Raw genomic sequence first — 14,681 nt, 5'->3', positions numbered from 1 at the left:
CATGCTGTCATGCCTCTCTTTTCAGACTTATGGATCAACAGCCTGCCTTTAATATGTATTTCTAAAACCAAGGTGCTCAGGATGCTAAATGTCTCCCCAAAGAGCTTGAGGTCCAGCTGCAGAGTCACAGAATGTACATAGCCCTTCCAAGAGAAAACATGATTCTCCACATCAAGGTACGTGCAGCATATATAGCTTTAAATGACTCAAGTAAATGAGCCAAGCAGGAAGAGGGAAGCAGGAATTCCCTTCCAAACCTGAATGTGGCAGACACTAGAAATTACTAAACAAAATTACTCTAGACCTTGCTTTGCCAAATTAGTGCCACCCAAAAACCTGTTCCCCACAGAAGTGGTGTAATGTTCAATTCCTCCTTCCAACAGGGGCTGGTAGACGTTTAGGGTTTTTTTTGCAGAATCCACTGGTACATTTCTGGGAGATCTGAAGATCAGTAAAAATTATTTAATACACAAAATTGAAAGGAGGGGAGGATTATCCATCATGGCCTTCTGCCAATCATTTACCTGTCAGCTTCTATGGCCCTCACCTGCAAAATATGCATATTAATATATCTTTTGGCTAGGTCTGTGTAGTGCTCTGATGGTTGGCTTTAAGATTTGCGTTTTAAGTTGTGTTGTGTTGAGTTTTCAGGTGCAGATCTGTATTTGTAGATTGGTATTTGTAGATTTGTATGGCTCACTGAAGTGGGGTAGATAATTGGCTCTGTCCCCCGGGAGACCTTTTCTCGCCTGGTTCGTTGTTGGTGAATCTCAGAATTTCTAGTAATCAAGAAGGAAGTTCCCACAAGTCTAAAGTCTGTCCATCTCTGTTTTAACCTTCTAATTGAGTACACATTTGCACACCAGTTCTGGCCTGTCTCTAGTGACAGTTCTGACATGGATAGGCTTCATGTAATTGCTTGATGCTTACAGTATGGTGTGTTCAAATTTATCAAATTTGTTCTAGCTCAAGGTGTCTCCACCCTGAGATGGGGTTAGGTCAAGAGAAAAGACGACTGGTCCAAGATAACTGAATGGGGATTTGAACTCAGGCCTTTTTCTCTCGGTCTGACTCCACCCAGTAAACATCACACATATATTACCGCTTACATCTGGAGGATCACATTTGAGAAAGCAGGTATGTCTAAAACCAACCCTCTGATTGTGAAGCAAAATCTTTTAAGCCTGGTCTTCCATCAACTGGGTGAAAGGAAACACATTTCTACAATGGTCTCGTAAGGTAGCAAAAGCATACTGGGAAATGATATATAGTAAGTTTTAAAAAATGTTGAAAATAACATTTGTTTTAAAACAACAGCAACCCAGAAGCTTTTCTCTTAGATTTGGAGATATCCAAAGAACAAAGGAAATTATTTATGGAACAAAGAAACAGTTCCAACTAAGGAAGACTGGCAACAAAAACTGATGGTATATGCAGAAATGGCATATGCAGAAGATTAAGAAACCAAGAAGAGAGATGTTTTAATATAGAATGGGGAAAATTTATTGCTTATCTGGAGAATTACTGTAAACAACTGAAATCACTAGCAGGACTGATATAAAAATGTGCAGTGAGAATAACTAAAATAGAACATAAAGGATGATTAGTGGTTAAGATATGAACTGGATAAGCAGTGGGGAAAGATGTAACAAAATTAACCACAGAAAGGGGGGTCATCGATGACTGGATATTTCAATTGGGTCTGCTAACTCAGATGTGTGATTATATTGTAAAATGTGAAAATGAAAAATATAACATTTTTGAAAAGGAAAAACATTTCTACAAAATGGGGCAGAAGTTGATTCAGGTGCCTCAGAAATTATACATCCATCACCTGAAAACTGTATTATTCATCACAATCCCCATCTGGCACCTGCCAGTTCATTTCAGGATCTTCAGTGCTCAAACACAGCTTGAAACCGGAAGAGCTTTCACAGCGCAGGTGAAGCAATGATAGTGCTGAGGCTGGGGCTTTGCTCTCTCAAAATCTCAGGTCTGTTGTAGCGAACACCAGCTTTGGCAAAGGTAACTTCATTCTCCTTATTTCTGGAAGTTCCACATGACTAATGTACCCAGATCTGAACAATCGCCACCTCTGAAGGTCACATCCCACATTATCACAGCAGGATATGGAAAGTGTGGTTCACGCACTCATTGTTGTTAACAGAGGTTTGCACTATGCTTTTATCTGTAGGATTTCCTGGTGACTTGAAGAAAGAGAAAAAAATAAGTCAGAATGGATGGAAAGTATTGATGGAGCCAAGCCTGAGAAAGCCTGCCCTATCTCCTCCACTTGAGGTGGGCACGTTCAAGGCAGTTTGGAGGGGCACTAGCAGAAGCTTGTGTTTTCCCTGCCTCTCCTTTTTCCCCACCCGCTGTGAAAAATACAGCATAGGCAATTGTAAAGTGTGCCTATGTGAAGCAATGATTCTTCAACATCAACTTCGCTGGACTGGTCATGTTGTGTGGATGCCTGATGATCGTCTTCCAAAGCAACTACTCTATTCCGAACTTAAAAATGGAAAGTGGTCAACGAAAGAGGTTTAAAGACTGTCTCAAGGCAAATCTTAAAAAATGTAGTATAAACACCAACAACTGGGAAACACTGGCCTGCGAGCGCTCCAGTTGGAGAAGAGCCTTTACCAAAGGTGTCATGGGCTTTGAAGACACTCGAATTCAGGACGTAAGGGAGAAACATGCTAAGAGGAAGGCATGCTTGGCAAATCCACACCGTGATCAGCTCCCACCCGGAAACCAGTGTCCCCACTGTGGAAGGACGTGTGGATCCAGAATTGGCCTCCACAGTCACTTACACACTCAGTGTTAAAACCGTGTTTATGGAAGACAATCTTACTCGGCTATGAGTGATCGCCAAGGAAAAAGAAGAAGATCTATATCACATCATACATGCACACACACACACAAATATATAGCACACATATCTTGCACATGTGCACGTGTACACACACACACACACACACACACACAGCCTAATGTGAGCATGCTGCCTCCCAGAGAGGAGATGGCAGGAGTAGCGTTCTTCCTCCACTTCTCCTCCTGCTGTGCTGCTGCAAACCTGGTAATGGAGAGACTTCCATTTGTCTGCATTCATAAGAATGCTTTTTTTTTGCAAATTCAGTTCTTATTTATCAGCCAAGAATCGAGCACATCAAATCGTAATCCTAGCTGGGGGGGAAACCTCATACATGAATAGCAGTGTGGGTGGCCACTTGAAATGCAGCTGCATGGAGGCAGATCTATGTCATGATTGCATTTATGTGTGAAGCAGCGCCATGTGCGCCGATTCTCATTAAGATAATGCAAGCCATTTTTAATGCAGTTTGCGCTAGCATGACGCAGTTGCTTGAAAACACTGCTGCAGGGAGCTGTCACAGAGGGTGCCCTTTGCATTTCATGGACTTCTGATTCCACTTACCCCACACACCTGTGTGTGTGTGTGATTATGTGTATATAGGGTTGCCATATTTCAAAAAGGGACAGAAAATCTCAAATAATAATAATAATGAGGTTTTGAGCTTTTTTTTTTATAAAAAAAAAAAACGAAATTCACCCAAGTCTACACTTTCTACATGGGCTGCCATACGTCCAGATTTTCATGGCCATTTCAGCGATTTCCACCCAGATGCTGTTTACAAGGGCCAAAAACCGGCTATTTCTGGGAAACTCGGAACGCATGCCAACCCTAGTGTATATCTATCTATCTCCATTCACAAACAGTTTGGGCTGTATCCACAGAGTTGTGTCTTTCATGCAAGGACTTCAGCTTGCTCAATGAAACCTTTTTTTCTCTCTCCTTCCTCCGCATGTCCCCTGATCTGTTCTGGGAGTTCACCCAACACTCTGGAGCAGATTTTGCAGGGAAGTACCATAGTGCTGGAACGCGGGTGGCACTGTGGGTTAAACCACAGAGCCTAGAACTTGCAGATCAGAAGGTCGGCAGTTCGAATCCCTGCGACAGGGTGAGCTCCCGTTGCTCAGTCCCTGCTCCTGCCAACCTAGCAGTTCGAAAGCACATCAAAGTGCAAGTAGATAAATAGGTACCGCTCCAGCGGGAAGGTAAACGGCGTTTCCGTGCGCTGCTCTGGTTCGCCAGAAGCGGCTTAGTCATGCTGGCCACATGACCTGGAAGCTGTACACCGGCTCCCTCGGCCAATAAAGCGAGATGAGCGCCGCAACCCCAGAGTCGGTCATGACTGGACCTAATGGTCAGGGGTTCCTTTACCTTTAGCTTTTATGCAGCGTGGGGGGGGGGGAGTGTACTAGACGTTGAGCTAAACAGGCTTAGTGTGGGAAAATGGGAAACCTGAATTAACAGGTGAATGAAGCAATTAACTTTTCAACAGCAGGATTTACTGTAGCCATTTCTCTACTTTGGGAACCATAAGAAGAACCTGCTGTGGGACCTTCTGATCAGCAAGCCCATAGTGCTAGAAGGTGTCCTTGCATGAATAGAACGACTTTATTGGTTACCACCCTTACTGTGTGTGTATGCAATCTGCCAACAGAGGGGAACACTTCATGCAACTGATACAGTGGGCTCTAGTCCATGGAAACTTATGCCGCTAGTCCTGAAGATACTATAAGACTTTTCTTTTTAAAGGGGAGCTCACCAACCAGAGCTCTCTCCAAGTGGCTGCACTTCAAAGAGCCACTCTGCTGTCATTTGCACATGAGAACCAGGCCAAAAATCCTACTCTGCTGTGCCAAGAAGGCTGACAGAGAAAGAGTGGCCGATACATTAGTTCAACACTGCCGGCGGAAGCCAAAGGATAAAATACCTCGGATATGGAAAGCTGTCCCAGAGAACCAGTGTGGCATGGTTCTCGACTCCACGGCAACTCATTGGACCTTTTTTTCCTTTGACACTTCTACCCCTTGCATCCAGCTCAAACACCAGACCAGCTTTTCTACTTGCCGCCCATCAATCACGTCACAACAGCAATTGAAGAGGCCTACAGCCTGTCTGGCAAGCCAATGATGCAGGCTGCCAAGTAGGAAGGTCAGATCGGAATTCCTTTTCGGGTGGAAAGGATAGAAAGGGGGAGGGAGCACTTTCTTCTTATTTTCTTGCGGAATTGCCAACTGGAAGGGAAGGCAAAGTAGCATTAACGGGAACATTTTTGTGTCAGCAAGGCCTCTAGGAAAAGAAACCAGGAGGTACACAGGCCATGGCTCAGTGGCAGAGAATCTGCTCTGCATTCCAAAGGTCTGCTTGGAGGATACAACGTAAAGGTAAAGGTAAAGGACCCCTGGACAGTTAAGTCCAGTCAAAGGTGGTCTCATCTCACTTTTCAGGCCGAGGGAGCCAGCAATTGTCTACAGAAAGCTTTCCGTGTCATGTGGCCAGCATGACGAAACTGCTACTGGCCATTTACCTTCCTGCCACAGTGGTACCTATTTATCTACTTGACGTGCTTTCAAACTGCTAGGTTGGCAGAAGCTGGGACAGAGCAACGGGAGCTTACCACCTTCGTGCGGATTTGAACCGCCAACCTTCTTTTTTTTTTTTTTTTTAAAAAATTTTTTTATTGCGTTTCTTTTCATAGATTTACAAAATTGTTTACATGGCAAGATACAAGAAACATTTTTGTATATATGTATAAGAAAGAATAAGAACAAGAAAAAATGTTATGAAACTTTCCTTAACATCCTTCAGCATTTCACTTTTGGACCTCCTCACATCCTCTCAGCATTGCGTTCATTATTCTAACCAGTTCAGCAATTTGTTATCTTGTTTCCCATCTTATTGTACCTTTAAATATATTATGTTACCAATTTCAAAAATTTGTAATTTAATTTTAAGACTCTTAATAAACATAATATTTTGTTTCAAATATGTCTCGTTTTTTCCATCAATGCTTACTTTATCATTTGCTTAAAATAAAATGCAGAAGCATAGTATTTCTTAATCGTGCGCTATCTTAACATTCAAACAACTTATAATGTTTTTGCAAATAGTCCTTAAATTTTTTCCAGTCCTCCTCCATTGTTTCTTCGCTCAGATCTCGGATTCTGCCAGTCATTTCTGCCAACTCCATGTAGTCCATCAACTGCGTCTGCCAGTCCTCCAGTGTGGGTAAATCTGGTGTTTTCCAGAACTTAGCGATGAGAATCCTAGCTGCTGTGGTTGCATACATAAACAAGGTTCTGTCCTTCTTTGGCACCTTCCGATCCACCATGCCCAATGAACCGCCAACCTTCTGATCAGCAAGCCCAAGAGGCTCAGTGGTTTAGACCACAGCGCCACCCGTGTCCTGGAGGATACAGAGGTGCATGTGGGTAGAAACTAGCTTATTGCACTAAGTTAACATTTAAACTATTGGTTCCACCCACTTTAACCACTGGCGCCATCCACCATTGACACATGGCCATTGGAAGGCTCTGTCATGGATTGGCTGGAGGCAGAGGAGCGGTGGGAGGCACCCAGGGGAACCCCCAGGGGAAGAAGGCTCAGAGCCAGGGGATTGTTGGTGGGAAGACAATGAATGGTCAGAGGGAGAGGAGTTAGCAGACTGGGAGGAGAAGGTGTCAGCAGAAGCTGAAGGCACAAGAGGGTTTGGTGAGCAGGAAGAGGCTGTGGCAGAGAGCAGTCCAGAATCAGAGGCAGAAGTAGAAGCTGGAGAGAAGGGGGGGGGCAAGAGACACAGATATGGCAGGCTGCTGAAGGTGCCAAGGAGTCTCCTTCTCCTGCTGCAACCAGCTCCCCTCCCACGAGATCTCCTAGAACATGCAGAGAAATGAAAAGAGCAGGACAGAGATGGGTTGTGTGCAAACACAGTTTGTGACTATTTGGGAAAGGCCCTGGGGGGGAGGAGCCGAGGAGAGAGTGGTGGGAAGGTGGGGACCTTCATCGCTTGCAACTGTTTCATTGGGGCAAGACCTACTGGGAAGAGTTGCTGGGATCACCAGGCCTGCACTGTTGTGTTTCTCTGCATCAGGAGTCATTGCGGACTTGTAAAGTTTGTTCTCGTTTTCAAAGGAACAGATCATTCCATAGAGAAACCATGGAATTTGCTCCCATAGGAAGTAGTGAGTGCCGCCATTTTGGATGGCTTTAAAAGAGGTTGAGACAAGTTCAAGGAGGGTAAGTATCAATGGCTACCAGCTAGTGTTCTCCCTTCACAGTCAGAGGTAGTAGGCCTCAGGCTTCCCATAGTCCTTTGCCTGGCGATTGTGAGAACAGGATGCTGGAGAAGATGGGCCACTGATCTGATCTGGCAACCTCTTCTGGTGTTCTTATACCATTTTTCTCTTTAAGAAGGAATACTTTCACCACACAGGTGGTTTTTTCTTGTAGTCTGGGAAACTGTTCTTTGCATATAACCATATTAGGAGAAGGAATCAATCTAGTCCCAATGTAAGACAGTGCCAGTATCATTATGGATTGTAAATTGAATGCACGCAGTTAAGAAGATGGTCCTGCCATAAGCACTAGACGTCAATACATCACGAAGAAACACAAGAAATAAACACACACCGGCAGCGATCTCAGAAATATTGAGCTGGGAATATGAGATCTTTAGCTCATAAATCTACGGCATGAGTCAGAGACTAGAAAGCAATGGGAGAAGCAAAACCAGGCAGAACAACTGTTGATTTCAATCATTTTTTACCTCAAGACTTATCTACGGTGTTACTACCGGTTAGTTGCTTTATTGTTGAAAGACCCTCCACAGGTACTTTTGTGTGCTTCCCTGCAAACATAGATGCAGGGGAGATATAAAGCAAAAGCAACACGCCATACAGGAAGAGCCAAACTTTCCATCTCATCATCGGAAGCAGTGCAAGATAAACACACACAGACACACGTGTTTGTAATTGGAAGTGCAGGCCAGGACACAGACCTGGAAAAAAACTAGGCCCCCACCTTGTTCATGGCACAACTTCAAAAGAATTTTTTAATTCCTCTGGTGCTGAATAACGCGAGGGCAACAGACAGAGGTGTAGCCTGCTTTCACTAAAAGGTTTTGAACCAGCTATTGCCAGAAGGGTGGTTTTGACTTCTTATCCAGTTTCCATTCTGCTTGTGTTGTCTGGTGGGATGTTGGCACAAGAGAACTGGCTCCGGGGCTCAAGCAGCGTTCCAAAAAATCTGCTTGCTTAAATACCTGACATGAACTCAACGAAACAGATTTTACAGCATTGGGATACGGCCGGGGGGAAATGGGTCTTACTGCCACTGAACTGCAAACACCGGTTCTCTGAAAACCAGAATTTGCAAATTAGGAGACAAAACATAATTCAGCAGTAGAGCACAGGTTCTGCATACACAAGGCCACAGGCTCAATTCTGGCATCTCCAGCTAGAGCTGGAAGTGTCCCCTTTCTGTAGAGCCACCACCACTGAGAGTAAACAAATGGACCAATGGTCTGATTCAGTATAAGATACTGAAGAAGTGTGCATGCACACGAAAGCTCATACCAAGAACTAACTTAGTTGGTCTTTAAGGTGCTACTGGAAGGAATTTTTTTATTTCTCCTCTTCCCTTGTCAGCTTTATCTCTGCCTTAGTAGTCACATCCATGTAGGTATTAACCATGGTTAATGCTAATCAGGTTCCCTCTTAATCGGGTTTTAAAAATCCAGTTCAGATCCTGATTTTACATAGAATTACGATTCCCGAAAGAAAGGCGTGCAGTGCAATTATATGCATATCTACTCAAAGAAGCTCCAACTGAATTCAACTGGACTTACTCTGGGTAAATGTGAACAGGGTTGTAACTGCTATGATTAATAAAGAGAAAGTCACTTCTTTTTTCAAATAAGCACGCTCATGTGATGAAATGCCGTTGCACTCAGAAATGGCTTCTGGGCTTCCCATAGGCATTTGGTTGACCACTGGGAGATCATGATGCTGAACTAGATGGGCCATTGGCTAATCCAGTAGGTTCTTCTCACATTCTCAATGACTACATTGGCCCAGGCTGCAATACAACAGGCAAACCATTCAGGAAGCATTCTCCATCAGGCTTCCTGTGCACTTGGAATCGCAGTTTGTAATTGCATTGTCTAACCTGAGTATACATGGGACTATACATGCAACTAACCAACCAACCAACCAACCAGAGCCCTATGTGAATTACAGCCTAGTCTTCCCCAATCTCATTTACTCAGATGCTGCATTGATATTCACTAATTCAAAATATGCATTTGTCTAAAAACTTGAATACATCCTCATCTGCTTAGTTTGGTTAGTTTTGGCTCATATAATCTGAAGCATATTGCATTCCACTTGCTAAAAAATACCCTGCGATTTTCTGTCATAATCTCTTAAAATGGTCTTAACACTTCGGTCAGTATTATTTATTTATTAAAACAATCTCTGTACTGCTTTTCCTGTAAACATCACAAGGCAATGTACAAAAAACATTAAAAGTATGTTAAGACTTAAAGAATAAACACAATAGCAGCCAACATTAGGCCCAAATACCTGGCCACACCTAGGTTACAGCTCGTGGTTTGTCTGGAGAGAGGTAAACCATGAGCCTGAATTCAGATGATATACTGAGCCAAACCATGGCTTCACTCAGCATAGCACAGCAAGAAAACCACTAAAGAAAAGAAAAACAGCTGCAATCTTCTTTCCACGAGTCTGTATATTTGCTAATTCATACTAAACCATGGTCTGGCTTAGGGTTACATATGAGCAGGAGAATTATTACAGTCAACTGTAATATGAAATGAAAAATTCATTTTTAGCAGACACCACAGTGCCATCAGTCTAATTCAAAGGGGAGGTGATTCTAAAGAGACCCACTTTGCAAAGAAGTATGCAAGTAGTATCTTAAGTACATACACTAATCTGTTCAGGGAGGCCGAGAGGTGCATCTCAGGGGTGAGGGTCTGTCAATTATGGGCTTTCTCTTCCACTGGGGGCTTACCATTTTTACTATGTTTTATTAGGCCAATTAAAACCTCTGTATAGGCAACTATGTCATGACTGGCGTTAAGCAAGAAGCGTGTTAATTTCAGTTTTTAACAATGTATTACTCACTCTGATCCTTAGGATATTGCAGGAAGCAGGCTCACTATTACCATTTGGTATGACTCACTTAATTGTCCCCTAGCCTTCGGGGGGTTACTCAGGTTTATTCTTTATATTTAATTCTCATGATGCATTTGCCACTGTCCAGTGACTCAGAGAGCAATCCCACACTCCCCCTTTATGCTCCAGATAAAAGTTGCTGAGATAGTTGCCAGGAGAAAGCAAAAAGAAAGGAAGTTTATCGTAGCACAAATAACACTCATTTGGTTCGGCGTTGCAAATCCAAACACAGATCCACAAAGTGAACTTGAAGAACTCCCAAGTTATCTGCATATGGTTATGCATACCATCCATTCACAAGTTAATGTGGTTTCTCTATCGAAGTAAAACATAGCAGAAACTCAGACCCTCCAAGTGTCCCTATTTTCCAGGGACATGTCTGATTTATAGAAGCCGGGGCAGTTTCTGATTTGATCCTGGAATGCCTCACTTTCCCTTAAAGGTAAAGGGACCCCTGACCTTTAGGTCCAGTTGTGACCGACTCTGGGGTTGCGGCGCTCATCTCGCTTTATTGGCCGAGGGAGCCGGCGTACAGCTTCTGGGTCATGTGGCCAGCATGACTAAGACACTTCTGGTGAACAAGAGGAGCACGGAAACACCATTTACCTTCCTGGCGGAGCAGTACCTATTTATCTACTTGCACTCTGACGTGCTTTCGAACTGCTAGGTTGGCAGGAGCAGGGACCGAACAACAGGAGCTCACCCCGTCACGGGGATTCGAACCGCTGAGCTTCTGATCAGCATGTCCTAGGCTCTGTGGTTTAACCCACAGCACCACCCGCGTCCCTTCCACTTTCCCTTAGGCCATCCCTATTTTCATTGAAGAAATGTTGGAGTGTATGGAGTTATCTCACCCCCTGAGCCATCTGAGCAGCCCTGTATAGGAAAGTTTTTTTAATGTTTATGTTTTATTATGCTTTTTTATATGTTGGAACCTGCCCAGAAATGGCAACCCAGTCTGATGGGTGAGGTATAAATAGTTTATAATAATAATAATAATAATAATAATAATAATAATAATAATAATTAGATAGGTTGTCCCTATTTTCATCAGAAACCTGTTGGAGGGTGTGCATATTTACTATGACCTGATACCAAGAAAGACTTCCAGGAACAGCTATCAAGGGGAGGTGGGCCCTCTGATATCACCCTCACTGCCTCCCAATGAAGGCCTTAACCCAGAAGGGAAAATACATCAGTTTATGAATCACAAGAAGTTAGGCAACATTCCCCCCACCTGTCATACTGAGTGTCCATCAAAGCGGAAGCTTTTCATTATTTGGAATCGTGCTGCTGTTTGCACAGAGTCCAATGCCCTTTCTGAACATCCTGTTACTCACCCAGGTTGGGCTGTGACATTGCCATGGATCTCTGCGATACAGGGGTAGAAGCGGCTGAAGGATGATGGCTCATGTGGTTCAATGGCTGGGTCATGGTCTTTCGAGGATCTTGCCACGTCGTAATCTTCTCTATATGGCTGCAAAACAGAAACGCAGGCATTTTAGGCTGAGAGGAACTGGGGAGATTTCAGTCACAAATATGACCCAGAGCTCCGATTGTCCATCTGTGCATGACAGCCATTCCCCCTAACTTTTGCTAGGTCTTACAACTGTAATATTTATCAGTATCCAAAAAATTCCCATCATCCCTGACCACTGGTCCTGCTACCTTGGGATGATGGGAGTTGTAGTCCAAAAATAGCTGGAGAGAGACCCAAGTTTGGGAAACCCCAGTTTAAACAATATGCCTTTGTACTCTGATCATTCTTCCCCCACTATCCTTCTCTCGTGTTATCTTCATTTCCCCTAATATCATTTCCCCCTAATATTATGTTGGGTTGCTTTGTGTAAATGTAAATACCTTATGAATAATAATAATAATAATGTAAATGTAAATGCCTTATGAATAATAATAATAAAAATAGAAGTCATTCGAATATGACTTCTCGGATATACACTCGAATATGAAAAGATATACACTTTGTCACAACTTTTACAAGTAATTTGAAGCTTGGTTTCACCTTTACCCTACATTTTCAAACTTTGCAGCTCCAGGTCACTTTCACTTTGTACGTCTCACATGCCCTTCCTTCCAGCGACTGACTCACTTCCTCACTTCAAGGTTTCCTTCAATACTAATTCATTCTCCCTTTGTATGACACCATGCAATGTTTGCCTTTCCTATATTCTTTAGCTTCCCAAGCTGCCGCCCCCTTCCCTCTGATTTTGACTCATTTCAGAATAAAGACTTGAATAATATATTGGGCTGAAAGAGTTCCCTTGTGAAAATAACCTGTGAGCGATTCTTTCAGTGCAGTCATACCTTGGATCGCGAACGCCTTGCAAGTCGAACGTTTTGGCTCCCAATCGCCGCAAACCCGGAAGCGAGTGTTCCGGTTTGCAAACGTTCTTTGGAACTCGAATGTCTGATGCAGCTTCCGATTGGCTGCAGGAGCTTCCTGCAGCCAATCGGCAGCTGTGCCTTCGTTTCCGAACGTTTTGGAAGTCGAATGGACTTCCGGAACAGATTCCATTCGACTTCCAAGGTGCGACTGTATTAGGTAAAGGTAAAGGGACCCCTGACCATTAGGTCTAGCTGTGACCGACTCTGGGGTTGCAGCACTTATCTCGTTTTATTGGCTGAGGGAGCCGGCGTACAGCTTCCAGGTCATGTGGCCAGCATGACTAAGCCGCTTCTGGCAAACCAGAGCAGCGCATGGAAACGCCGTTTACTTTCCTGCCGGAGCCGTACCTATTTATATACTTGCACTTTGACATGCTTTCGAACTGCTAGGTTGGCAGGAGCAGGGACCGAGCAATGGGAGCTCACCCCGTCGCAGGGATTCGAACCGCCGACCTTCTGATCAGCACGTCCTAGGCTCTGTGGTTTAACCCACAGCGCCACCCACATTATGACCTTAAATGAGAATGCTTCTAGCAGAAATGAGAGTAGGTTAATATCTATTTGACTGCTGGATAAAGTTTACAAGTTTGGCAAAGGATAGGTTCCCAAAGGCATGTTTATGAGAATGATTGCGATGAAGCTCTCCTTGGTTGCCCATTTGGTCTTAGTGCCTTAAATGAGCCATGCCCATATTTTCCCCACAAACTATTTCTTAGAATCAGAAATCCAACTGTTAAATCAGAATGCGCATGCACACACAGACTTTATCATCTAGCTCAGCAATGACTGACTGGCAGAAGCTCTTTTGATTCTTGAGAGGAGATCTTGCTCATATTTAAGTGTTTGCCCCCAAAACGGGAACCTGGGAGCTCCTATCCAAAAACCAAATTCTGAAATGATTGGATAAACTGGTAGTTTCAAAACGTAAAGACAGGTTTACACTTAAATTCCATTCATTGAGGGCTGATGCACATACAACAGTCTCCATATTGCAGTGTTTCACCATATTCTTTTGCCATACTAGTTTTAGCCAGTAATTAAGCAGATATAAGTGTACTCTCCTTTCTCCTGCATAAAAAAGATAAAAGCTGCAGGTGGTGACACGCTTGGGATTTTAGGAGAAATCAGGAACGTTACTGAAAACATACAACTTGCCTGCAAGTTGTAAATCACCAAACTCAGTTAGGGAAGCTGTTTAAAATCCAACTTAGCACCTCCATTCAAAACTCAACTTTCTTCCTGAGGTCCAAAATGTAGCTGAACCTTTTACCACAAGGGTGCCCGTGTGCACAATGGTACCCTTGACGTCTTCCCATGGTGCCCGCAAAGGATCTGAATGCCCCCGTCCCCCCAAGAAAAGCACATAGAAATTAAGGAGGAAGCTGGAAGAGCAATGCTTTCCCTACTTCCTCGTTCAGCTCTACCTGTTCCCCAAGGCTTAGATTAATTCTAGTAGATTTTACTTTCACCCCAATCCCTAGGGGGAAATAATGTGAGTATGCACATACTTTCTCTCTGTCATTCGGTATGGGGCTGATCTGAAGGGATAACTGGCCAGAGGGTGTGGTGCCTAAAACCCAAATATGCTGATGGGCCTTCAAAAACGGTGAGCACTGTTTTACTATTCACCTGCATATTTGCAATAAGACCTGCACCAGCTGTTGGTACTTCCAGGAGGCTGCGGAAAAGACTTGCCATCATTGCCCACCCTGCCATTTGAATTTTGCTGCAAATGGAGGAGAAATGTGAGAGCCTATGTCATCTAGCCTGTATGCCAGCTGTATGGCATCTACTCCTCCCCACTGAACTGCATTTATGAAACTTTATTTCATTTTTGCCTTGTATTTATGCAATTTAAGCCTAGATTTTTGTTGTTGTTGTTGTTGTTGTTGTTGTTGTTGTTGTAATACTGGATTTATTCTGTGTTTGCTAAATGGCTGATTTTTGTTATTTTGAATTTACTAACATGCTCTGTGTTTTGTATATACAGTATGTATTTCCAGTGTTCTGATGTATTGAATGTTTGCTGTAGCACAGCTTGTTGTGGGAAAGCGACATACAGTATAAGTAAAATCAATCAATATTTGGGCAAGGTCCAAAATACTAGACCTACCTCCAATAAATGCTAGAGGGAGCAAACGCGAAGGCTTATTTTAACAACGCTGCCACTTTAAAAGCAGCCATTGTTTTCGGCAATAGCCTCTTCCTGCCCC

General features: G+C 43.5%; 1 protein-coding gene across 1 annotated transcript in view; it reads right to left on the bottom strand.

Annotated features, from left to right (window-relative positions):
• WWTR1 (WW domain containing transcription regulator 1) overlaps positions 1-14,681 on the bottom strand; it is an 85,279-nt gene that overhangs the window by 19,147 nt on the left and 51,451 nt on the right. The window contains exon 2 of the mRNA XM_081190526.1: positions 11,406-11,542. Coding sequence (XP_081046652.1) covers positions 11,406-11,542 — 137 coding nt within the window. The remainder of the gene's footprint in view (positions 1-11,405; positions 11,543-14,681) is intronic.

This window comes from Podarcis bocagei (assembly GCF_964188305.1).
Source record: "Podarcis bocagei genome assembly, chromosome: 4".
NCBI classification, from domain to species: Eukaryota; Metazoa; Chordata; class Lepidosauria; order Squamata; family Lacertidae; genus Podarcis; species Podarcis bocagei.
This window is presented reverse-complemented; position numbering and strand designations above follow the sequence as displayed.